This window comes from Cryptomeria japonica, chromosome 3 (assembly GCF_030272615.1).
Source record: "Cryptomeria japonica chromosome 3, Sugi_1.0, whole genome shotgun sequence".
NCBI classification, from domain to species: domain Eukaryota; kingdom Viridiplantae; phylum Streptophyta; class Pinopsida; order Cupressales; family Cupressaceae; genus Cryptomeria; species Cryptomeria japonica.
The window spans coordinates 100376987-100403550 of NC_081407.1; the positions used below are offsets into that span (position 1 = coordinate 100376987).

The 26564-nt window shown below is 35.5% G+C and overlaps 1 protein-coding gene across 1 annotated transcript; it reads left to right on the forward strand.

Moving 5' to 3' along the window:
• The first annotated feature begins 3367 nt into the window (after positions 1–3367).
• On the forward strand, positions 3368–25000 carry LOC131046015 (probable pectin methylesterase CGR3). The gene is made up of 7 exons (XM_057979646.2): positions 3368–3526; positions 11351–11505; positions 11648–11687; positions 12052–12108; positions 14922–15302; positions 23372–23436; positions 24487–25000. Exons 2-7 carry the CDS (start codon positions 11380–11382, stop codon positions 24643–24645), a joined length of 828 nt encoding a protein of 275 aa, XP_057835629.1. The 5' UTR covers positions 3368–3526; positions 11351–11379; the 3' UTR covers positions 24646–25000.
• Positions 25001–26564: the final 1564 nt, after the last annotated feature.

The following is a 26564-nucleotide window of genomic DNA, read 5'->3' on the forward strand; positions in this document are numbered from 1 at the left end:
CTAGATTCATGACTTTTTTTGGTATTTTCGGCCTGAGCCATTTTCCTGGCACATGGCTCTTCTGGGTGATTTGCCTAGAATCCCCTATAAGTTCTCCCAGATATGGCAAGCTTTCAGAATGGAGATCCTATACACTCTTTGGAAGGATAGAAATGCAATTATTTTTTCTCACAGTTGTTTGGATATTAATGTTTTGCTTTATGCTAAAGCTTGCATTTGTAACAACATGTACTAATGTAGATATAGGTACAAGTTGACAAGGTGGCCCACCTTCAGGAGCTCCTCCAGCATTGGGGCAATGCCCCTTGTGCGATTGCCCGAGTACTGCCAAACTTTGTCTCTGCCGACTGTACTCCACCCCATGGCCGTCACCGTGGTCGCATTCCTCTGCTTGCCGCTCTCAGACCCCGCGGTCCCAACCTCCTCGCCACCCCTCGGGAGGGAGAGATGATGCTTGGCGACGCCGCTCGGCTTCTCAGTCACGGCATGGCTCTGCCTCGGGGTGGCCTTCTACTACTCCCGTGGCCTTTTCTCCTCCTGATGTTGCTGATTCTGGGTGACCCTTTGCCACCACCTCCAAGTTTCCTCGCCTGGCTCTGGCGATCTTGCCTCCCAGGCAAGAGGAAAGAGAAATTGAAAAAGATCCAGAAGATGGGTGGTCTGTTCCAGACCCGACTCCTGGCCTCGCTGATGTACCCAGGCAAGAGGAAAGAGAAATTGAAAAAGATCCAGAAGATGGGTGGTCTATTCCAGACCCGACTCCTGGCCTCGCTGATGTATGGGGCAAAAAAGATGACTCTGATCCTCCTCCCTCAGCTGCCACTGCTTTGGCTGCCTGAGGAAGTTTTTTGATGAATAGCTTGTTTTAATTGTTTCCGGTCGCTGACCGAGTGACTCTCGCGGGGTGGTCTTGTATCCCCCAACTTTTTTTGTGAATATGTACTTTAATATTTTTTTAATAGAGAAGGCTTATTCATAAAAAATAAATAAAAATACTAGAATAATAATCTACATATACTTTTCTACCAGAACATGAAAAATCATCTTTTAAAAGAGGATTCGTCAAAGAAGTAGAAGCCTAAATGTACGTATTACAATAGTATTGAGCATTACAAATATCTATGTTATGTAAAAAACAATGAGTTGAAGCATCTTTTATAGAAGAACACTACCAAATTGCCTTGAATTATGTCGAGGGGTTTATATTCTTATATTTCACAGTAAAAAGTAGAAGGGTAAGACATTAGTTGCCATTGCAAATTCCAAGTGGGGCAAACAAATCTCTGATCCTAGAGATTCACATCAAATGTATTCATTATATAGTACGTTTACTTCATTTGAGATTTATTTTACCCCACTTATCTTGATTGACAACAACATATATATGCATATTTATGGGAGAAGGTTTGTTGACATTGGTAAAGGATTATTCCACAATATACTTTGCATTCCTTTATTACCAACTAATATCCTTTCTATATATCACATTACACGTATTAGGGCAAGTAAGAGTTTTAAGTTCACTTCAAATTTTACAATCATTCAATATTTTTAGAGTAGTGATATTGTTGCAATAGGGGAGGTAGAAAATTATTCTAAACTTTACACCTTGTCTATCTTGCTATTGATTTTTAAGCTTAAACATCTATTATGGATAATTTTGAGGACATGTTGAATGGTTACATGAACATTAAACTCTTTTCATTCTTTCAGGTTTTAGAGACACCTATTGACATCTTGTCCCCATCATCTCTAGCTTCCATGAGTCTAGTGTTCCTTTATCCATGGATTCAAATCATTTACTTTGGTGGGAATTTCATAGTCTTCCAAATGTTAGCTTGTGGGGTGTGTAATTAATTGCCCTTTCAAGTTTTTATGTGGTCCTATCTTACATATTTGGAGGACACCATTGATGACATTCATATCCTCTTCAATGACAATTCCATAGCAACTTTTGTCTCTTAATCTCTAGTTTTTGTTCTTCATAAATTTCCACATGGGTCTAGATTATTGCTTTCTCTATTTAGGTCATAGACTTCTAATATGATTTTGGATCCTCTTGGCACTAACATGATGACATCTAAGTAGTTTTCAAAGACATACATTCTAAGTTTTCTTCCCTTATATTCTTCTCAAGAATGGGAAGATATCTTGCATAACCCTCTGTATTTGTTTTTTCCTAAGGGTCGACATGTTGTTTGATGAGCATGGATCTTTTTTAGCATCATAGTTGAGAATTTACTATTGATTCCTAGGTCCACTACTTCTTAGGGTCTACCTAGTTCCCCTCCTTTATTTATCTAGCTAAGTGGCTTCCCTCTCTTTTCATGGGTGGCTTTTTTTGGGTGAGATTTTTCCCTATATGTGAGGTTTTATCATCCATATTTATTTGAGGGACACATTAACATGTCTACACATTTGTTAGAACCCGTGCATATTTTTTACCCACCCATGCTAGCTCATGGGCTATTGGAGATGCATTATTTTAGTTTCTTGCATTAGTTAATTCTATGCACCTAGAATATGATAAGCTTGTTTAGGTAGCTAACTACTTAGGAAGGTTGTACTTGTATCACACGACTTGTACATTTCTTATTTGGTGGAGTTGTGCTATTAATCTCACATTGACTATACATTTATATCTCTTGATGATGCATCTAAATACCTATCTCTTGTTCTCATATGAGTAACATCTAATGATTAATCTTGCATTTTTTGCATAGAAATATAATTATTTTGTCCTATTTGTGTTCTTTGTTCTTTCTTTTAACTTCTTCACCTTGGGTAGCCGTCTCCATCACTAAATCTAGAATTTTACATTGACCAATATCCATTGCAACATATAAAACAATCACAAAACATACTTAACAATCCTATATTGGAATAATAGATACATACCTAGACTAATATAATAATTGATAACATATATGATATTGAGAGTATTCTAGATAACACTTATGTTATTTTTATTTTACATTAACATTTTAGATCATACTTGATAATTTATCATTTAAAAATAATAATATAATCATAAATTATAATCTTTAGAAAGATCAAACATCGTATAAATATATTCCATTCAAAAAATCATTATCATAGAATAATAATTAGATTCACTCCTTTGATTACTAATTATTGTTTCCACAACAAATTTAACTTGACATATATATTTATTTTTCATTCTTTTTTAAATTGAAAAAAATTACAGAGTAACACTTAACTCTTAAAATTATTTCATCCCTTCAAAATTTAACGTCATGAAATGAATATTTAATGTCTGTAAACTGTTGTCGGAAGATACATCCCTGGGGCCTACATTTTTACATATTTAATACTGGATAAAAAGATGAATAAATACTGTAAAACATCCAGCACAAATTCTTTACAAATTTAACTAACGACTATAAAACTTTGGGTTCCGCCAAACACTGTAAAGGAGAAACCAGTCAGTAGCAGCTGCGGCAGAAGTGGAAGCTGTGTATTATGTGCTCGTAAACTTCAGATCTCTTCGCCTCTGCTTCTTCAGGTAAAGATCCCACGTTAAACCTATTCGATCTGCATCTCATTTGTTAATTTTGGAGACCATTAATATATTTTGCTATGCTAATCATATTGCCAAAAAAATGAGCAAATTTCATGAGATCTGCTGTTTAAAGATAATTAACGAGAATCGAAGTGAGTGAACTTGTTATGGTGAATTGAATTTTTGCTTAATTGGCATTTTTCTTTCTTTTTATGAATGGTTCGTTATGGCATTATGTGAAATTCGACTCGGATATACATTATTTATCGACTGTTAAATTTTAGGGTTTTCAGATCTGGTCTATGTAATGGATATTAAAAGATGGAATAAGACGATGCAGGATCAGAACATAGATTGCAAACTGGAGGAGCTCAGTTCAGATTTCACTTCATTAATTTCTTATATTATTTTCTTAGTAAATCTTGGGGAGATGACCTTTAAAATGCTTTGAGGGAAGCCTAAGTCAGTGGCTGCATTCGCAAGATCTATAAACATGGCTTAACATTTCTTTTTGGGTCTACACATCTCGTTAGTAGGTGCATTTCGAATGGCGTAGGCTAAGCTTTGACGACATTCTTAGGATTTGTAAGTTGTAACTATAGTTAACACTAGTAAATATCAGTTACGCTTGAATGCAAGATACAATTGTTATGCTTTAACCTCGCCACATATTGGCTGCAATTCTTGGCCGTCTTCTAGAGGTGCGAAAATTTTTGCTTGAATGCAAGCGGTAATTGTTACAACAAAAGACTGACTTATGTCGGCTGGAATTCCAGGTCTTCTTATAGAGTTGAGAAGGATTATGCTTGTGTGTGAGCTATAATTGTAATACCACAATTTCGCCACACGTTGGCCGGAATTACGGGCCATCTTTAAAGGGTGAGAAGGATTTTGAACTTGGGCCAGGCTTATACTAATGCCTTTCATGATTATCACACGATAATCTCTTGGACTTTATACGTGCTTCCTCACAATGGTTTACTTTGATAATCAGTGTGAAATGAAAGGGATGCAGGGGACTAGATTATTGAGATCCAAATGTTGAAGTTCTGTTATTACGATCTAGAATTATTTTATCCGCAGTGGTTCAAATAAGCCTTAGAATTGAGCCATTGGCCCCTCCTTTTCCAGATTCCACTGTCATATTTTACAAAGCAGGTTTGCATTCGTGGAGGTTAACATATGTTTATCTATTTATTTAACTTGGTAAATGTTGGGTGAGGTCACGAGACCTAGGATTCGTAAACATGCCTTATGCTTGAATTTACTATATAACAGTTGTAACACAACTCTGGCATAACACCTGATGTAGTTTTGGGACGGAGGCGGCTTGGTGGGGAGGATGGGGATAAGGGAGGGAATGGAGGGGCATATTTGTCCTGATTCATGCTCTTATGAGTGCTCACACACACCATTACATAAGAACTCCCTGGAGCTGGGGTTGTACTTTAGCTTTATTGTATTTTTAGTGGCTTAACTATTCCCAGATACTGCTGCCATGCACTACATGGTAGACAATGGTTTTGATATTGAACTGGCGAGGGTCAGAGCCAAAATACCAGCATACACTTATTAAGATGCTCAACTTTGAGGAAATTCTTCAGCTGGAGATACACGCTGGTAAGTGGCAGCAAATGGTCCCAATTACCCAGGCATTACTGCTAGTCTCTATAAAAACCCCCCTTCCTCTACTAACAGTAAAACCCCAAATCGTCTTACCTCTGCAGTCTCAGCTAGATGGTTTGACAGTGGTTGAAATATTCCAAGCCAAATTTTTTCGTTTGTACAAATTACAAATTACATTCAATGCACCCGTTAAGGTAAACGTGCTGAAGCAACTCTAACCAGAATGTACACCAGGATCCCGTTGTGGGCAAGGTGTGAGCATTGGTCAGAGGATCTAAAACAAATTGCTTATGCAGTAACTCTAACCAAGAATGGCGCCGATGATGGCGAGCATATGGTCAGAGGATCTTCTACCCTAAATGCTGAAAGGGAACTCTACACCAAGTATGTGCTACCCAATCCAGAATGGAGTGAGGGGCGACCATATGGCAGAGTGATTACAAAACAATGCTTGAAAAGAAATGCGGAAGCTGGAAATACTCAACACCCAGAATGTGCTTGCTAACCCAGAATGGGAAAGTAGCTACCATAGGGCGGAGGTCAATTAAATACAATATCAAATGCTGAAAGTAAGAAGAGCATTACAATTTGATAAAGCAAGATTTTACTCTGCTGTCAGTACTACTGCCAGCTTACACTATGAAAGATGCAATCTTGCAAACAATACGTATCAGCATATAAATAGAGAGGTACAATATTAATGAATTCCTTTGCTGAGAAGTAAGATTAACGGAAATGGCAATAAACAGATCCAACCTTTTCTCCAGACTTGAATAAATCTTCAATGAAGCATTCCCATCGCTTTCAAAGAACTTTCACCACCATCGAATAAAGATATTGCAGATTTCTCCAAACTGATTTAACAGACCTGCACCTTTCAACAAATAACCAGCAACATAGGATTCCTTTGAAATGCTCGGAACTCACTCTTTACTCATTCAAAATGCTTGATATCAATTGCAAAACTCTAATAGAAAGGAGGCGCTCAGACTAAGAACAGAAAGAAGACTTAAAAAGCATCTAACACTCAATGCACAATTCCCAAGACAGCAAAGGTACGACCCGGCTGGAAAGGGCGATTTCTCTTTTAAAAATCTGATGCTTCACAAATAAATCTACAAATTGGCACACATGGGCGCCATTCCTATATGGAAGGGAATATGCAATACCCACAACGAATTTCTTTGTCTTTTTTGATTTATGAATTAAACATCCAATCTGCTGAAGCTAACATGCAAAAACCAGGAACTTCTAATATGCAAAAATCAGAAACTAAGAACTACAATGCTGATTACAATGCACAAATTTCAAGGAACTCACAAACTAGACTAAAATCACCACTAGTTGTTGTCTTACAAACAAGAAGCGATGCCCGAGCTAGGAGGCCTTCATTCCTCGAAGCAAACCTAGAGCCAAACCGGCAACATAACAGTACTGTAGACCAAAGATGTGAAATGATGCTCAAAGTCTTCCTTTTATAACTTCCTATTGACTTCACGAAACCCTAAAATCCACTTCAATATCCAAACCCTAATCCTTTCTCCAAGATGGCATCCTTTTCCTTTCAAGCTTAATATTGATATTTTAATTAAATTCAATACCTTGATAAATGCGCCCACATTAAGCTTGCTTTGACTTTGGAAATTAATAAAATAATCTTTAATGAAGGTGCCACCCTCAAAAAGCCCACTTTTCAAAACAACATAAAGTCAATAGACTAGGCCAAGGGGTCAACGTTCGAATATAATATTAAAACGTGACCTTTTAATTAAATATATCAACTTAACTCTTCAATCATGCCCTGAAGCCAATAATGACCAAGTCAAAGATCAGGTCTGAGAAGGGGACATTACAGTGGTATGCTGATTTAGAGCTACACCCACCTGATGCTGCTGTAAACATACATCTATATCTCTTCTGCTTTTGTTTTTGCAGTGATTTATATAATGCAGGATGATCTCAGTTTGGAGATGTATGGTGCTCTCCTTTGCTGTTTGTTTGAAAAGCAAGGTAAAAGGACCCATAATTAATGAGGAGCAGGCCTCTTTGCTTGGTGTTAAAGGTAGTAGAGGAGTTGACTTCACATTGAACTGTGAAGAATGAGTCAGCTTTTCTTCTAAGGAATAATGAATGAGCCCCTTCTTTATTATGCTGAACTGTTATGGGGATTCATAGTTATGTCTACGATCGCAGATGCATTCACACATATTTCAAGTGGATACACACTGCTTCTGCATTGTGTGGTGTAATATGTAGGCATCCACCTATGTTATCCCAAGCTGTATTAGTATGTGCTATGCCTGATGGGATTGAATCCAACTCTATATGGCAACAAGTGTAAAGCTTACTTTTAGGCCACAACCACTTTTCTTTGCTGTTATTGTATATGCTGCATGCAATAGACTTAAGCATATAACTCAAAAATGGAACTCAAAACTTTCAAAATGGGTCCATATCCAAAATATCTATAGGGGCCTTCTTAATGTAATGGACATATACATGCTTTAGATCCGTTTTAAGACAAGGGCGCTTGGCACAGAGAAGCTATATTTATATTGTATTAAAATAATCAGAGATGTACAGGATGATATTAAATCAATACACAGTGCTTCCTGATATAGATGCTAAAGAGGTAAACATGTGATGGTTTACACCATTTCGGTATTAGTTAATTGCACAATAAATAGGTTCTTAACATCACCTATCTATAGAACTAGAGTTCATCCTTGAAATATTTTGTATCAACTCCCAAAATATTAAGGCCATTGTTTTATATTATGTTTTTCAATTAGACACAAGAAAGAATTCAAATCTTTCTTGCAAGCATTTGTACGCAATTCTGTTGATGTTCATTGAAGAGGGAATCTCCCTCTATGCGGCATGCCTGTTTATAAATGATCATGGCTAGAACATTTGCATGCATAAAATTGATAAGAAAAGAAGAAATACCCGTCACTAACTTACACCTCTATATGGTAACACTCTCTTGAATAAGAGAAGTATGTTTGTGTTGTAATATTTGGGTGAGAAAGCAAATGTTAGGAGATACAGGAGGGTGATCATCTTGTTCTAGAGACTAACAGCAATTCTTTTCATCTATTTAAATTATGTTGCTATGGGATCATTCTCTTTAGATGCTGTTATGACCTCTATTTTTTCTATAATGGAGCCCATGCCGTCATAAATATGACCCAAACATGATTACCCTGTATCTTCAAACTTCATCATATACATGATGGGCTTGGTGAAATTTAAAAGGTAATCTGCATGAGCTGACCAATCATTATCCAAGACCAATGCTTTGATCTCCTTTGTTGAATTTGACTGCCTCCATACAGTTCAAATTTTTTTGATGACCACAGTGCTCAATTCATTTTGCAACTTAACAAGTTGTCTCAAGACAGTTTTGTGTGTGCTGCGAATTGAGTCTCAACAACCTAATATGGCGCTAAAAAATTTAAAACAAAAAAAACAATAGATGATATAGTTAAATTTTTATGGCAAACTCAAAGTAAATCAAATAATTATATATTTAAATTTTATAAACATACATTTAACAGCTCCAACTTGGAGTCTCTGAAGATGGCTTGTGATATGATGATTTATCACAAATATTTGAATCTTTTTAAACTCAATGTAAATTTCTTTGATCTATTTAATTTGAGTGTCAATTTTCTAAATCACCAACCAAGTTGAGTGAGTGCATGGCATATGGTGTCCAAAAAATATGCTTGTATTTTGCCTCCATCAGTAAACCTATTGCTTGTGCAATTTTTTTGTGTTGTGCATGATGACTTGGAAAATGTTTTGAACATCTACCATCTTAATCACCTTTGAAGATTTTGGCATTTAAGTTTGCAACTTTCACTTTCCTCACAATTAATTGCCTTAAAATACCATTTCCATTTTAGGGCACATTGAATGAAATTAAATGTTTGTTTTTGTAGTCTTTCTATCCATTAAAAGTGATGGAGAATCCCATTTTGTTCCACGAATCATTGATTGGCTGTAGAATTTTTTTTTCCAATAATGTGGTGCATACCTTTTCATAGTGAGGACTTCTATAACCTATGGATGTCACAGTCTAACTAATGCCATGTCCATTTCTTGTCAATATGGTGATCTCACAAGATTAAAATGAAGCCCATTGACATAATCGGAACACACAATGTGCTCATTTGCAACATCCCTGATGCCATTCTAAAATGCCCTTTCTAATGAGCATCTTCTATGAAAAATAAAGGGGCTATTGTCTTCTTGGAAAGACAATGTCACAAGGAAAGGATTTGTGGCAACGACTATTGGAGAAGTGAAAAATGGCCTTGCAGGTGGCTTGTGTGATCCTTTCTTCGCCAAAGGATGGGATTTTGCTTTTGCTCTCATGGTTGCACTATTTACTTCTTATTGCTCTTTGATATAAGAGATAATTCTCTCCTTTGGCAATCCATGTTTTTGGCCCTGGACAAATTTTGATTCCTTGGTTGGCCAATGCACACAAATGAGATTTTACTTGACTATAAGAGCTTTTATACATGTTATGGCATTGACCACATCACCAAAGATACCTCCCCACCTTCAACAAGATGCTCAATCATTGTGACATGTTGCTAAATAGATAAAGCTTGGTCAAGTTTGAAAGTTTTATCTGTCCTTGGGCCCATTGAAGTAGACATAGTAGCCATTATAAGCTATATGTATACCTATACCTACTACCTACATGTTTTAAAAAATCAAATACCAGAAAAACTAGGAAAAAAAATGTAACTGTAGGCTACATTAATGTAGAAGAATCAAGAAAATAACAATATATTACCTACTATACGTTAAAAAATGAAGCTAGAAAACAAAAATAAAACATTTTAAAAGAAAGACATAGGAAGCTTGGAAATAAATCTTTAAAAGCTTACAAAAAACTTGGAAGAACTTACCTGTAACTGTGAATTCTCCATGATGTGTTGCTCCCCATAATGCTTATTTACATGCCTTTGCAACCCTTCAACACTCAAAAAATCTAGCAACCCTGACAGACGGCAAACAATGAGTTTTGGAAATTTTGAGTGATAGGTATGAGCGTTCATGTTTTGTATTTGTAGGTTACTTTTTAGGATTTTTTTGGTTTTTATTTTTAGGCAGACTAGAGGGGAAACTGTTCCCTACCTGTTTGGGTTGGGTATGAGGGCAGGAACAGGCCAATCTGGCAACATAGGTCATTTTCTTGATATGGATGTGTTTAACCCAAGGTTGCATGGGTACGGGGGTACTCGCAGACGCCGGAGACTGGTACCGATACCAGTACGGCTATTTTTTCAAAATAGAAGACGTCAAGACGGGGTACTTGGAGACACCAAATTTAAACATAATTTAATAATTTATAGAAAATCTGAAAATATAATGACATTGAACTTTCAAAACAAGAATTAACATTAATTTTGAAGTTTAAGTACACAAATGAGAAATGAGTCAAATCAGAATTTCATACAAATGTCTGAAAATGGAGCTCGCATCGGCGGTTTTTGCTTCTGCCTGTGCGTCACGTCAAACTTTTTGACTTTTGTGCGTATTTTTTAGGGTGGAGATGGGAGGGTTCGTTGACATGGAGTCTCCTATGTGTAGAGACGTCTCCCAATGGGTCTCCGGTGCTGGAGACGCGTACCAGTCTCCGGTTCGTGTCCTAAAGGGTTGGGTTCGCGTACCCATGCAACACAGGTTTAACCTCTTTCCTAATGTTAAAAAAATTTAAAGAACAGAATTCCCTGTTATTACAGTTTTTTTCCAGCTGTTACATTATTCAGTGTTAGCTATTGCTGCTTATCTGTTCATGGCATATGCTAATTGCAGATTAAGAGAAAACTTGTGTGCCACTCATTTGAATAACTATCTAAGTTGTTTGGTTACAATTATGGTTGTGTTGCAATCAAACTGTTTCTAAATAGTAAATACTAATATTACGAAAAAAAAAACCAGTCAGCAAAGTAGTGTCCATGAAGTTAAGACACCATGTGTGACAATTTGCTGGGAAAAAGTCTTCATATCTTCTTATGCAGTCTGTTAAAACATCCTTAGCATGGTATATGACATACATATTTGTCTCAGGCTTCAGCAGATGTGAAATATCAGTTTTCAGTAGTTGAAGAACATATCTCGTGTACAATTTCTTTTTGTCTCTGGTTCAACCAGGGTTTGATAATCTCTGTTTTGCAGGCAAACTTCGGTCTAAGAGGATCAAAGCAATGTCTCGGAGGCCAGTAAATCCAATTTCTAGACGTTTTGCTGAGAGTGCAGTTACACCATCAGGCAGTCCTTCTCACCAGAAGGCTCGATCATCACCTATACTTTCACTTGGCTTGGTCGTTCTGGTATTCATTTTTCATTATTCTATAGCCATCCAATATTAGAATTATATTACTACAGGATGGAAATTCAAAGAAAAGGCCAACTTCTTTCATTGGCAGTCTTAAATTGAGTATTTATATTAGAATAATATGTTTTGTTTTCCAGGGTGCGTTTCTTCTTCTGGGTTACTCATACAGTGGTTCAGGTATGGCTTTTTTCTTAAGCCTAAATCATGATGTTTTTGAATTTTCCCTTTAAGTATTGTTTGTTGTACATTGTACTTTCTTGTTGTCGTTTTGTGTAGCTAAGAGCGCTGCTTTTTCTTCTATGCCAATCTTTAAACACATGAGTAACTGTTAAATATCTTATGTTATGGACATGTTCTCTAGAAGAACATGTTGATAAACAGTTAAATACAGTGCAATTTCATCTGCCTTGCAAATAATCTGATGTGTAATTTCCAAGTGGAGTCTATACTGATTATAATTGGTTGTAGATGCTTTCATTGGGTTTGAGAATAGTTTTGGAAAAAAACATATCATGATTTTCATTCACGGTTTTCATTTCAGGCTCGACAAACAAAGGATATTCTAGGGAGGACAGAACTAGAGAGGCTTTGAGTAATGGTAAGCATAGATGGATGATTAGATTTCGAGATTTTCCAGAGTTCTGAATTTTTGGACGATAATGTTTTTGTAGTGACCAGTGCTTGTAGTTAATGACAGCTAGAAGGTTACTTTTTAATAAACAATGTTGTTTACATTATGTTTAACAGAGAGTGTATTTTGCATGAAGCTAGTAACTGCAGCATTGTCATTGCTTTTCTGCTGCTGAACCTTGATTGTATAGAGAAAAAATTCAATTACAGAAGAAACAGGGGAAAGATAGAGGGTCCAAACAAACACATATGTCACAAAGATTCAGGCCATAAAACTGGGTAACATTTAGCTTTGTACATATTTAAAAAGAAACCATAATTGGAAATTCCTAGAATGAAAATCTTTCAAAGCATGGATCAACGTATGAAGGTGAAGATATATCCTGCAGACCAAAATACAGACCATAAACCATGCAATTCTTTCCTTACTTTTCATTTGCTATAATCTAAGCATGTATCTGCACTGCCTCCAGGTCAAATTTCACTTCATCAAACTGTAAAATTATGATCAAATTTTGATAATTATTTTTTTAATGATAAAGCATAAATGGAATCATGTTGAGAAAGATTGTTAGTATTTTCTGATGCCCTTCTTCTGAATTAATTCCAGTTGATGAAGGCCAGTGCTAGTAAAACATTTGTATATGTGAATGCATGATCGCATAGACTCTTTTGGCTTTAAACTTGGTGTCAACTTCTTTATGTTATGATGACCATTGTCCTTGAGGATTTTGTACTAGATTAGCACTGTTTCTTTCTCAGAATCTAGGTTCATGCTTGTTTGATTGGATGTTCTCTACATTAATTGAGACTTGCATTTTTAAGTAGTTGATTACTTAGTGGGGCCCAATCTACAGAAGATTTTCTATTTTTACCTCACCAAAAAATGTTGAAAAAAAACACAGCATTAATATTAAAAGTTTTTGTCCATAAATTGACCTCAATGTCTTTTTCTTTTTATGCTTCAAGTGTGGTTGTAACTTGAAATGAGCTTTGAAGGCTCAGTAATTTAAAAAGAGATATGGATTGAATAATGTTTCTTGTGAAGGGCCACATATTAAGTTGAAAATCCATCCTGCAGACCAAAACACAGACCATAAACTTTGCACTGCTTTCCTTATTTTTTTCTTGCCATAGTCTAAGTGTATATCTACTATGCCCCTAGGTCAATTTTCACTTCATCAAACTCAAAAAACTAGAACCACATTTTGACGTTTCTCTTTTAATGGTAAAACATAAAGAATTATATTGGGAAATAATGTTACAATGTTCTTATGCTCTTCCTCTGAATTAATTCCAGTCAATGAAGGCCAGTGCTACTAAAACATTTGTATTGGTGAATGCGCAATCCCATAAACTCTTTGGGCTTTCATCTTGGTGGCAACATCTTTATGATATGATGAGTGCTGTCCTTAGAGGAGTTTGTTCTATGTTAACGTGGTTTCTTTGTCAGAATCTAGGTTCATGCTGGTTGATTGGATGTCAACTACATTAATTGGGACTTCAATATTTTTTATAGTAGTTATTTCCTTGGTGGGCCCCATCTTCAGAAGGTTTCAACTCTTCCCCACCAAAAAAATTGCTCTGATATTTGAAATTTTTTGTGCGTAAATTGACTTCCATATCTTTTTCTTCTTTAACTTGTTCAAGCATCATTGTAACTTGAAATGACCTTTGAAGGTTCAGTAATTTTTGAAGAGATGTAGATTGAATATTGTTTCTTGTGAAGGGCTGATGAAAGTTTTATTTTGTAAAAGATTGTTTTCTTACATCGTCTCAGCATCTTAATATGAAGGCTTTTATATATCCAGGTTTAAATTTGAAATTCTCTTAAAATACCCCTAGTTCTGACATTTCTTCCATGGAAGCTAGGGCATTTTGGTATGACAATACATGCAACAGAAGGGCCTTATATATGTTAATTACGCTAGCATTTGACTATAGTTCCTTTTTGCAATTGGCTTGTTTCTTTTTTTTTTTAGCTAGATTTTTATGGCTGTTTAATAAAAATGTCATTATCCTGCACTGATGGGAATTCTACTTTCTAAAAAAACAAATCTCCTGTATTGCCCATGCATTTAAAAAAATTGCCTGAAAGCTCACAAAATATATAAAATTATGTGCTTAGGAGAGCAATATCAATAACATGAAGCGATGATGCTCAACTCAAATTACAAAAATGAAATGCTTCACAATGAAGAGAAGAATGTGAATATGCTGGTGATGCCATTAGGCCAAAAAATTGTTAATGAAAGATTTGAGAAGAGAGAGGAAACTTGAAGCCCTTAGGCACTGAAAGCATTGAATAATGAAATGATTAAATCTCAATATGTGGATTGGATGGATGGATGAAATGGTGAGAAGAATGCCCTCTTTTTATACACCATTCCTACATGTGAAAATAGTATAGCCTGACTTGTCAATGCACACATTTGAACATAATATAATACATAACCATACACATGGAGTTCACTTAATGAGAGTGTTCTTACTAACACAAGTAGGCCCTATGTAAGGTCCAAAATAAGATAAGGTCACTCAAAGATGTATCACATGCTAGTAATTCCATAGAACCTATAGGAAAAACGTAAAATTCAAAATTACAATCTCCAACACCACAGAAGGGATTTATATGTGTTAATTGTGCTAGCATTTGTGTATTGTTTCTTTTTGTGATTTGCTTGTTTCATTCAATTATAAGATGGATGTTTTTATTTGTTTGCTGAGGTTGTCAAATATCTCTGCTTTACAGAGATTTTTAATTCTTATCACTGTGTGCAGAAGAAGATATGTCCTGTGGTTCAGAAATCATAAAGGCTTTACCAATCCTGCGAGAAGTTTATGGTGAGAATGCACACAAGGTGCTGCACGTAGGTCCTGAATCATGTGCTGTCACATCCAAACTGTTGAAGGAAGAGGACATTGAAGCTTGGGGCATTGATCCATTTGATATAATACCCCCACTAGACAATTCCTGCAAAAGTTTGATTCGCAAAGGTATTGTTCGGGTGGCTGATATCAAGTTTCCACTACCTTATAAAGCACAATCATTCTCCATTGTTCTTGTTTCGGATGCTCCTGACAGCTTGTCTCCAAAATACCTGAATAAGACACTTCCAGATCTTGCAAGAGTCTCAATAGATGGACTTGTTATGTTTGTTGGTAAGCATTCAAAACTCTGTAATGTGTAGGCTAGACATGACATCCTTTTGAAATTTTCTCTTGTTTTTTTTTATATTTGTCATTTCAGTGATAATAGCATAACACTTGAAGAACTCCCAGTTGATCTGAAATATTTGTAACCTGCCATATTTTCCATGCCATTTCCTGGGTTGTTCCTGAATATTTCAAAAGGTGGTTCCGAGATTCTTTTATTCTTTGTACATATTTTGAATAGACTTTTCATAAGTTTTTACAAGTTCAATTTTAAACCATCATAAGCTGCCTCTAAAATGGTAGGCCATATTCTATTACAGAATGCCAGACTATTTTAGAACCATCCATTTATTTTTACATAAACCCTCCTAGGGGAATAAAATATAATATTTAGTCCTGCTCACTTTTGTGTAATTACAATATTTATAAGTATTATGTCTTGTCAAACTTAATCATATAAATTATTTTTGACATGAAATAACAAAATTATTTTTTTATCTATTTTAGTACTTCATTTTTTAGCTGCTGTGTTTTAGCCATGGCTTTCCTATATTAAACCACAGTAACTGAATTCTATTTCCATTTTGACCACTCTGTCAATGCCACATGAATGGAATGTTACTATGATATCAGCTAACATGTTACCTACTTGGAGTTTCTTTTGGAAGTAAGATTTTGTCCTAGCTAATTCAATATCTCTACGTATAAACCTGTTTTGGAGTTAACTATAGACTACTTTAGAATCACTCATTTAAGTATGCAACTCCCTTTTGGTTGATGCATTCAAGGTTCTAAATGCTCATCTTTTATGAACCAAAATATGAAATGAGTATAAACGAGAAGTGCAGGAGAAAGTAAAACATAATTCTGAGACAGCAATTCGTAATCTATTCATTTATTAAAGAAAATTGCTGTTGAGCATTGAACTGGAAGCAAAGGTCTTAGAGTAATCAACACCAGGAACCTAGAAAAAACCCTTTGGCAACTAGTTATGCTTTATACTTATCCATTAACCCATCTGCTGCGAATTTTGTTTGATAGGTCCACTTGCATCCAACAAATTTATTTCCTTTACGAAAGGGGACAAGATCCCAAGTGTAGTTCCTAATTAAAGAACTATACTCCTCTTGCACAGTAGCATCCCACTCAAGTACGCTAGATGCCTTTTCAAAAGATTGTGGATTGGAAGTAGTAGCTATGGAAAAATTTGCAAGCCCTTGAAACTACGAATGTGTCTGCCTAGTGCTTGATGGATCTCCAATTTGATCGCTTATAACTTGTAGTGAATGTCTAACCCAGCCCAAAGTGGACTTAGAGTTGGAGAATTAGGAGTGAGATGCACACAGGAAACACTGAGAGGGGGGGGTGGGGGGCGTGGTGTAAATTAGTGTTTCAGATTTTTTTTTTTTTTAACCAAACTCAAAATCAGTGAGAACAGTGAATTGAAAATAATGAACATGACAGAAGGCGAGAACACAATTTTCTCTTTCGGGTAAAAACCACGGTACAAAAATTCCTTCAATAACTCAAAATGGGCACCAACCCAGATTACAAAACAATCTATTAGGAGAGCACCGACCCTCCACTTAGCACCAACTGAGAATGATCAGTATATCATTTCTCAAAACATACGAGAGCTCCAACTCTCTTCCAAACAGATATCACACAGCTCTGTTCTTCAAAAGAACACTAAAAACAAATTCTTTTCTCTTTTTGTCAACCACAGCTCTACATAGAGAAAGTTTTTGAGATTTGACTATCAGCACCCGGTAAGTATGAACTGCAAATCTTCTTCTTCAGAACATCAACTCCTAATCACAGAACAGAGACGGTATCTCAGAGAGACTGCTCACTCAACATCAATGCACCATAATCTCACTTTTTCAAAAAAACGTAACTCTCCAAAATCAACTCTTTTTCAACGTATTCCCCAGGCTATGCAATAATTCTAAATTTTAGAACTGCCGCTACTTTTTGTGACAAACACAGCACTCTGTTCACCACCAATCTTAATGATGCCGTCTTAATTTTTTGAAAAGAAACGTGGTTCCACAAATTCTACCTCTAATCTTTTCTAATTATTCCGTTAGAGTGTAGAAAAAGATTAACACCAAACACACTAACTCCTCAGTTTGCATTCAATCCCGAAGAAAAATGCCATGTCAGAATTTAAAAAATGAAACACCTATGCAGAACAGTTTTTTAAAAAAATAACTCCGTCCAATCTCCAGGAAACCATACGATGCATGATCATATGTTATTCTGACCAGACACAATAAATTCGATGTAGGCCCCCGATTTTTAAAAAATATCGAACTCTTCAATTCACAAAGCATGCAATTTCCGGTACCTCTAAGCCAGAAAACACGATTTAAAAAAATAAAAATCGTTTTTGAAAAAGACATAATAAAGCCAGCTGCTAATCCCATGAACTCTGCATTTAATCCTTCCACGCCAAAAATGGTTCGCACAAAAATGCGACCACACCAGAAAATCAATGCAGCCACACAGAAAAATAAGAACAATTCCTCACGACTGTGTCAAAAATGGAGTTTAATGAAGATGCCAGCAGAGAGTATGCACGCCCACGTCCTCACACGGGCTCAAAATAAAGAGGTAACGTCTGCGTGAAAAATATTCCTCCTATACGACCTCATCAAAATATGCCAACACCACCAAAAAGAATTTGAAATTTGAAAAAGTGAATCGGCAATCACAGAAAATGAACTGACATCGATTTAAATTTCAGGCCCACTACTATCGTGCAATAGACACGGCATAAAAGGATATTCCCATAAAGAAAAAAAACATCACCAATAAAATCGCCTTTCATGATTGGGATGTTACAAAACAACACAGCAAAATGTTTCGAGCAAATATTCTTCCACCAAAATAGGAGGCACGACTTCCAGAAATTAAACGATTCAGGAAGAATCAAGTACTGCGGGTCCCACGAGAGCTAACCTGGCATAGAGAATATTCAAAGCTGATTTGGCACAAAGACAGACTCAGCTGCAGATTCAGTTGATGACAAAAATGACAAGAAGGCACTCAACGACTGAAGTTAACACACAGGCAGCATAAACTGGTCAAGCTGGTTAAGCTGCACAAGCTCCTTAAAGACACCAATGACAAAAAGCTCAACAAGGAGGAGAACCATCAACCTTTGAATGATGACTAGGAGGAGGTGTGTCTTCATCATTACTCTTAGCATTGGAAGTGAAGAACGAAGACTCCTCATCAACAGCAATTTGCCTAGGTAGATATGAATCCTCAGAAGAATTGTCATCTAATTTGAGCGACTCTAATGTGAATGAAGGACGATGAAAATTGTCAAGAGTAGAACTCGAAGAACCCTTCTTAAACCAAATGCTCTTCTCAATGAACAACTTTTGTGTAGTAGGGTGGAGCAACCAATAATCCTTAATGCCATTTGGATAATCTACAAATGCAAGGCCCACTTCGTAGATCAATTGCCTTTTGTTTCTTTGCAAGAATGTGGGTCTATGTATGAGAACCGATAAATTTGGCATGCTTAACTTTTGGCTCACAATTGCACTAAGCTTCAAAAGGAGTGACTCCCATCAAAATTTGTCGAGGAATGCAATTTTGGATATAACAAGCTTAGTTTATGGTCTTGACCAATACTAAGGTGACAGATATCGAGTGAACCATGTAGTTCACCATTTCCTTCAAAGCTTTGTTCTTTTGTTCTGCTACGCTGTTTTGTTGAGGATTGTATGGAGCTATGCATTGAAAATCTGTCCAATTTGAAGTGAAAAATTGCTCAAAATGAATGGTTGACTTACACACCACCATTGTCTTTGTGCAAATCCTCGATGGCGTTCCCTCATTATTTCTTTACAAAAGATTTGAAGTCCTGAAAGTGCTCAAAGACAAAGACCTTAAACTTTTGCTTGAGAAAGTACACCCAAATATACCTGGAAAAGTCATTGATAAATGTCAAAACATATCTAGCCCTACTAAATGAAGGATGTGGAAATTAATTAGCTAAAACATTGTGAACCAACTCCAATATCTGTGAAGCTCACCATGCCTTCTTTTGTCAAACTTCTCTTCAGGATGTTTACCAAGTATGCAACCTTGGCAAACACTATTAGGAAAGTGAATAAAAGGCAACCTTGTAACCATGCTATGCTGGTTGAGTTGCTGCAAGCAGAAATAGTTAACTGCTCATGCCATAATTTACTCACCTCATTGGAATGACTGAGCAAGATAGTCGAAGGAGGATCAAGAATGAAGCAAGAAAAGATATAGAGCTGAGATTGATGATTTGGTCTTCACATTGAAACTGTAGAACCACTATGCATCACATTGATAACCTTTTTGAGTTGGGAGTGAACTCAACCTGCTTGCTAGAACTTGTGTGAGTGATTTGATAAATTGATAGGAGATTAGTTGACAATTGGGGCACACAAAGAACATCTTGAAATGTGCCATCCCTCACATTAACAGACTCTCTCCCACACACTTCAATAAGAATGTTGTCACACCCATCAAAATGGTTGGTGTAGAACAACCTCCAAAGATGTGAGCTTATCTTGAGATGATTCTCTGTGGTGAGAAGCACTTAATCAAGAACCCAATGGGCATAGTGAATTGAGTTTCTGAGCGCTCTTGGTGGCATGGAAGGTAGAAACAAAAGCTAAACAATCAAAATCAGGCTAGGAAGAATACTGAGGACCAGTTGATCATCGTTCTTTTCAATTTCACATTGTTTTAGTGGTAATCTTAGTGATTTAAATTTAGTGAAGTCTTGAATAGTGTCAAAGCTACCTAGGCTCAAACTAATGAGCCCATTCTCCAATTGATGGCCTCTTGTGGAATACTAAGCCCAATATAGGGTGTCCAATTTGAACCAAATCTTATTGTGACTATTCAAGGGTTCATTATGAAACAAAAGATCGTGAGATACAAAGAAACACAATGTCTGATAAGCTTCATTACAATTATTGAATCACTTTGATTTATCTGTAATTAGAATAGGATCTATAGTTATACCTATGTTATTTTATACTTTCTTTTGCTTCTTAGGAAGATACGTCTTTTAGGTTTTCAGTCAAAATAGTTGTATGGAGTAAGAAGAATTGAACTTTGATCCATGATGTAGAAACGAGAGTGTGTAAATGAATAAGACAATACACTCCCTTGTTACTAGTTGTTGAAATGAACCCTCAACAATTATAATGTTTGACACTTTATGCTTAGTGTGTCGTATGATGTGAATTCTAGATTTACAAGCCCAAAACTGACCACCATAGTGAAACTATATCTCAAGTACAATATGGGAGGAAATAAAGAGCACTAGTGTTGAGTACATAGAAAAACATGCACTCTAAACAAAATGGGACCTGAAAAGGAGCTTGTTTGTAGAAGTAATGGCCCTCGGAAGGTCTCAAAACAAGAACTGTGTAATAAATCCTCTAAGAAAACATAATTTATGGAAAAATGGAGTGTCAAATAAAAAAACCAAGTGCATTATTGTGAAGAGCATGAAATTTTGCCCCGTTTTAAAAAAAACTGCTTGAAAAAAATACTTTGAATATTCAAGAAAAATTGTGTGAAGTTGTACTATCAAATTAAAAAGCTCATCAGAAAGGGGTTGGAGTGCAGCACCATTGGTAGTGGCAAGGGTGAGTAGATTGAGAGCAAGCATTGCAAGTGTGGCTAGAGGGTGGAGCATTGTTGGAGTGTTAGATGGGTTGAGAAGTAGTGACGATGACAACCAAGTTGAATAGAGGAGTTGCAAGGGCAACAGAGTGCTAGAGCCTTTGTTGGACTTTGGTGATTGTTGAGTGGCTAAGCCCCGCAAGTGCTAGGTGCTACAGTTTATAAGTTGTCGGTTATTATGCCCAAGCTACTAGCATTTTAGGTTGTGGTATGGACAATCCCATAGGCCTTTATATATATTTTTAGTTTTTTAATGCTTTGCATATTATTCAGTACAGTTGCACAGCCTAGGTTTTTTATTTTTGCCAAGAATTCTCTTGACATTGAAACTAGACAAATTTTATATCAAAATAGGGGGTTTTGGGCTTTTTGGACACAATGGCAAGGTTTGTCTTTGAAAATTCTCTGAAAAATTGATGTACACTAGATCCATGTTGAATAAGCCCTTGTTTGCAAACTAGCTTTTGAATTTCGATTTCATTGAAATGAAAGTCAATCTTGATTTTTTGAGTCTCCTGGACACTATAATAGGATTACTGAAAAGCTGCAATCATTTATATTTTTGCAAACCTCAGGGATTATTTTTTTTTGTCAAACTTTCTTGATTCTCTAGAGCATTCGAAAATGCAAGAGAAGAGTATACTGGCTTTTCAAGAGACTTGCATGTGAAGTGATTAGCTGTCCCAAATGTCTCATATAGGAAAACTTGGAAGGTCTAACTTCACACCAAATGTTTTGATACCATGTTAGAATCTATCAAATAAATGAAAATCAAAGATCTACTGAAGTAAATAGAAACTATAAAACTGCAAATACAAATGATCAGAGATCAAAATAACATTGCAGAGTTAGAATGCAACGAGAAAAATGCAAATGCTCCAAAAGGCAAAATAGCATTAAGAGGGCTCAAATGCATGAAGTTATATAAATGAAATTACAAGCTGGGAGAGTCAGTATACATAGATTAAGTGTGAGAGAGTAGGTGGCAAATATGTTCAATAGGGAGAGTACACCAATAGTATCCAAAAATAGTTAAGTGTAACTCCCATGGAAGATGCTGACATTACACTCTACTCACACTAATATCCACTTTGTTAACCTAAGCAAACACAAGTGTAAGAAAAACCTATACTAGGCAAATAAAAACTTACAAAAACAATCCTGGAGGCTCAAAGGCACTGATGACTTCATATTCCTTTTCTTGTTTTGCAATTTGTAGATTCAGTTTATTTTAACTGGTGTTACTGGTGATAATTGATGACAAACAATGACTGCATCAGGAGATATTCTGACATAAAGAACTCTTAACTGGCATATTCTCGCTTATGCATAACTGATTTATATTTTATTCCTGCCCAATACATTTGTTCCTGTACTAGCATATAGAAAAATTTTCAGCTTAAGGTAAGGATGCTTTAATAATATTTAACTTTTTACTCATGATAATCATTATCGACAGCTAATTAATATGTGCATTTGAATTTATTGCCTACATTTGTTTGTTGTTTCATTAAAACTTTGGAGTTGATTGTATAACACTCTAAACTCTAGTGCATTTTTCTCCCAATTTTGAGCACAAAAATTGTGAAAGAACACTTACAAAATCTGAATTTATTAGTAAATTAATATGTTAGTCTTTGGTAGTAATTAATACTGAGAGGCATTCTACAATGGCAGCAAGGAGTGAAGTGTATGGTGTGAACGTGTTAACAAAAACTCTTTACTTTTTACCTTAAATTTGACAGCCATTTACGTGTCAAAATATTAATATTTAATGATAAAACATAATATTTCCAAAATAAGTAGCATGTAAAACAAAGAATATATATATATATATACACACACACATTAATTTCAGATATTTTTTATTTGTTAATTATAGTTGAAAATTTGATGGGCACAAGTTGAGTGAATATATATTTTTTAAATAATTAAATAATTAACCAAACTAAAATAATAGAATAAAACACAAATAAAATTTTAAACTTGAAAATTTATGAATCCACATTTATAGTAAATAATTTTTTTCTAGCATAAAACAAAATAGCTTCCAATTGACATCTCTTCGCATTTTACATAGATGTATTTAAGATATCTATACTAGTTTATGTAGAAAGCTAGCATTGCAGAGTGAAGATCACAAAATCAAATACTATACAAGTAATTTCAATGGTTATGAACAAATCAACAATTGACTTATAGGAATAATAAAATATTTACTTTTCTTTACTTTGTTTGAAGATGATGTTTAAATTCGGGCTCGTATTCTTTTGAAATTATTCATTTTGCTGAAAAAGATATTTCAAAATACAAGCATGACACTTTCATTAAATGTATTATTTTGATTATCAACTTACTATTGCTGTTACTGTTCATTTGGGAAGGCCAACCAGGTCATCGATCTTCAACAAAAACAGCCCAAATTATTCAACAGAGCGTTGGGAGGCCTGTAAGTTCTAGATATTTTATTTTATGCTTTTTTTGCTTGAACAGAATTTTAACATTTCTTCAGAAAAACAATCGTAACGGAGCTTCCAAATATTTCTCAACTGTCTTGATATTCTGGGTGGTAGCAAATGGAGTTGCTGTTTCATGTTATCTTTCTGTGACTTTTAAAAGTAAATTGACAAGTAAATTATCAAATAACCATTAGGTACTCTATTAGGTCTACATAAATCAGTTCGACTTAATTATTCGAATTCCTTCTGGGGTAATAATTTTTCTGCAGCCTCAATCAGCCATGTTTCTTGCTTTCTTCTGTACCTGTATGAGCCTTTGTTATCGTGCATACGCTGGGACCTTTTGTGCTATTATAGGGGCATATATATTGGGCATAGTAGCTTTACCACTGTGATACACATCCTGTAATGAAATTTGATCTTTCACCAAGCTATATTCTTGTTTAGAATATATCAGCTTTTAAGCCCCTCCAATTACTCATGTATGAAAGTGATCTAAGTATTTCTCTATCTAAAAGGGGTTCTGTGTATTCTTCCTATAGTGTTTATGTTCGTGCAAAAATAAAAGAAAATCATCGGAAGCGGATGAGGAAAGGGATAACTTGTTTATACCAAAAAAAAAGTTACGTTATTTTCAATGTATGATATTAAATATTCATTTATACAATTAGTTTTCAATGATATTCAGTTAACCATAATTGGATTTGAAGCAACAACGTGTCCTAGAATCTGAACACCACAGAAATTGCCTGACCCTACAGAACGTTGTTACCTCATTCTTTAGATATGGCTTATTTGCATAGACCTACCTGTTTTTTGAGCTTTTGTTCTATTTTTTCCAATTCTTTTTTCCAAGGGACTTTAAAAGAAAATTATGTATTTACATTTTCTAACAGCATATAAATGAATTATCATGAGGCCAGTTTTAACTGGAATGACTTTAGAACCAAATATTGAATTGTGCTGTTTCTTGTCTTATATTTCAACAATATCAAATTTTTTTGTTTGTCTGGGAATTGATAGTTTATTTATTTTTTCAGCCAAAGTTGCGAGGTAGAGCTTGGTGGCAAAGGTCCTTTGAAGCTATGGGTTTGCAGGAAAACGAAAGTATGTCTAAAAAGTTCGAGGAACTCAAGATGAAAAGGTCGTACAATTTTAACTGCCAAATATTTCACCTGAGCTCCGATCTTTCACTCTGAGCAACCTTGAATGCTTTGCAGTTGGATCACATGGATGCTTCTCTCCGTAAGAGTGGGGAGAACTTGAGAGCTATTATGACTTTATACATGATGATATTGCAGAATTTTTGTTTGGTAAATTGAGTTCTGGCTACGAGGAGAATTCTCTAAGTTTATGTTCAATTTATTCATTAATGCCTTTTATTTTATTTTCTTGAGTTCAGCTACAATGAAATTCTTGTTGCCACATTTTTAGAAACTATGGGCTTCTCTGTAATTTAGTGCTAGTTCAAATATGAAAATTGTCCCTGGAGAAATATTTAGTGCTCTAGTGCAAGTTATGAGAGAATATATGGATGCCTTGATGTTCATCTGATCAGTTTTCTTGAGCCTCTTTGTACAGTTTTTGTATCCATTTTAACATTAGGCTTTGCACTTTTTACACATGTAATTATATTTAAACAGTAAAGAGACTTTACTATGTCAATTAAATTGGGTTTCAAAATGAAAAATGGTCATCCAACCTTGATCTATTCTCACTACTAATAACCAAAGTAATTTGCTTCCCATTGCTTCTGCTAGTAGCCGCATATAAAAAAATGACATCTCTTGGAAAATTCTTATTCTTTCTTTTATCATCAGTCATTTGCATTCAAATAATTCATAAGTTGCAATCATAAATATAATTCTAGATTCTAAATGAATTCATAATAGAGAAAATAGTCGTTATCCCATTTAGTGTCATATGAGGCAATAGAACTTAATTCAAACCTAATATATATTGTACAAAAAATTCTGAGAGTATAATTGTTCGCAAACGGTGGTAAAAAATTTAGGAGTGACCAAGGCTGAGTTCACTTTGTAAATCTTGAGGACCAAAAAAGGCTGTTTCCAATAACAAATATACTTGTTTTTTATTAAAGATAAAATAGGTTTTGAAGGGACATCAAAACCCTTAACAAAATGACTGACAACAGACCACACATCTGCAGCAAACCAACAGCCACATGATTTGAAGGGGTCTTGACACTCAACACATAAATAGACAGCAGTCAAACTGCAACAAAACATAACCTTGAACCCTTAAGTCCAGAAACCACAGAAACTACAACAGGCAACTAGATGATGCCTGACTTTTTTCTATCAATCCTCACTTCCTTAATCCTGGCATGGGAGTTTTAAACCAATTTAGAAAGACCTCTCTTTCTTTTTTGGATGGTTGTCCAAGAAACATCTTCATCCAGATCAATAGATTGGGGTGAAGGGACATTGCCCTCCCACACCACCACCCCCAAGGGAGCCGCATGTGAAGTGGACAAAGGAAATCCAATGGAGAAGAAAGCTCCATCGACTTAGCAGCATCACTAGACCTCTTAAAGTCCCTTGGCAAGGTTACAGTACCAGTGACCAACTTAGCAGCACAAGACCTCTTGAAATCCTTGGGCAAGGTCACAAGAACAAAAGAAGATTGAACACAAGTTGTATCAACCTGAGGGGAAGACAGCAAAGGATCAACAACATTTGATGAGAAAGAAGAAGAATCATCAACTCCCAACGATGGCGATTCAATAGGGTGGACTATACTTATGTTAATGGCAAAATCCATATTGAGTTTTATTTTAAATTCACGTTTTGAAAAAATAATTTACTTATGTTTTGAAGGCATCATTCACCTTTTGATGTCGTTTTGGAGTTGGTGAAGATGATTCCCGGCAACACCTACCAACATTGTCTTATTTTGTACTTCCAGGATGTAATAATGGGCCACTTTTTTAACCACTTGTTTTCAATTATTTTTATTTTTATCTCATCAAACACTTTGTATAAGTCTATCAAGATTCATTTGTTTAATAACAAACACTAGTGGATTGGGAAGTTGAAATGTTTCTATTATTGTTTTTACAAGACCCATCAAGAAGCCAAAAACTATTTGGGTTTAA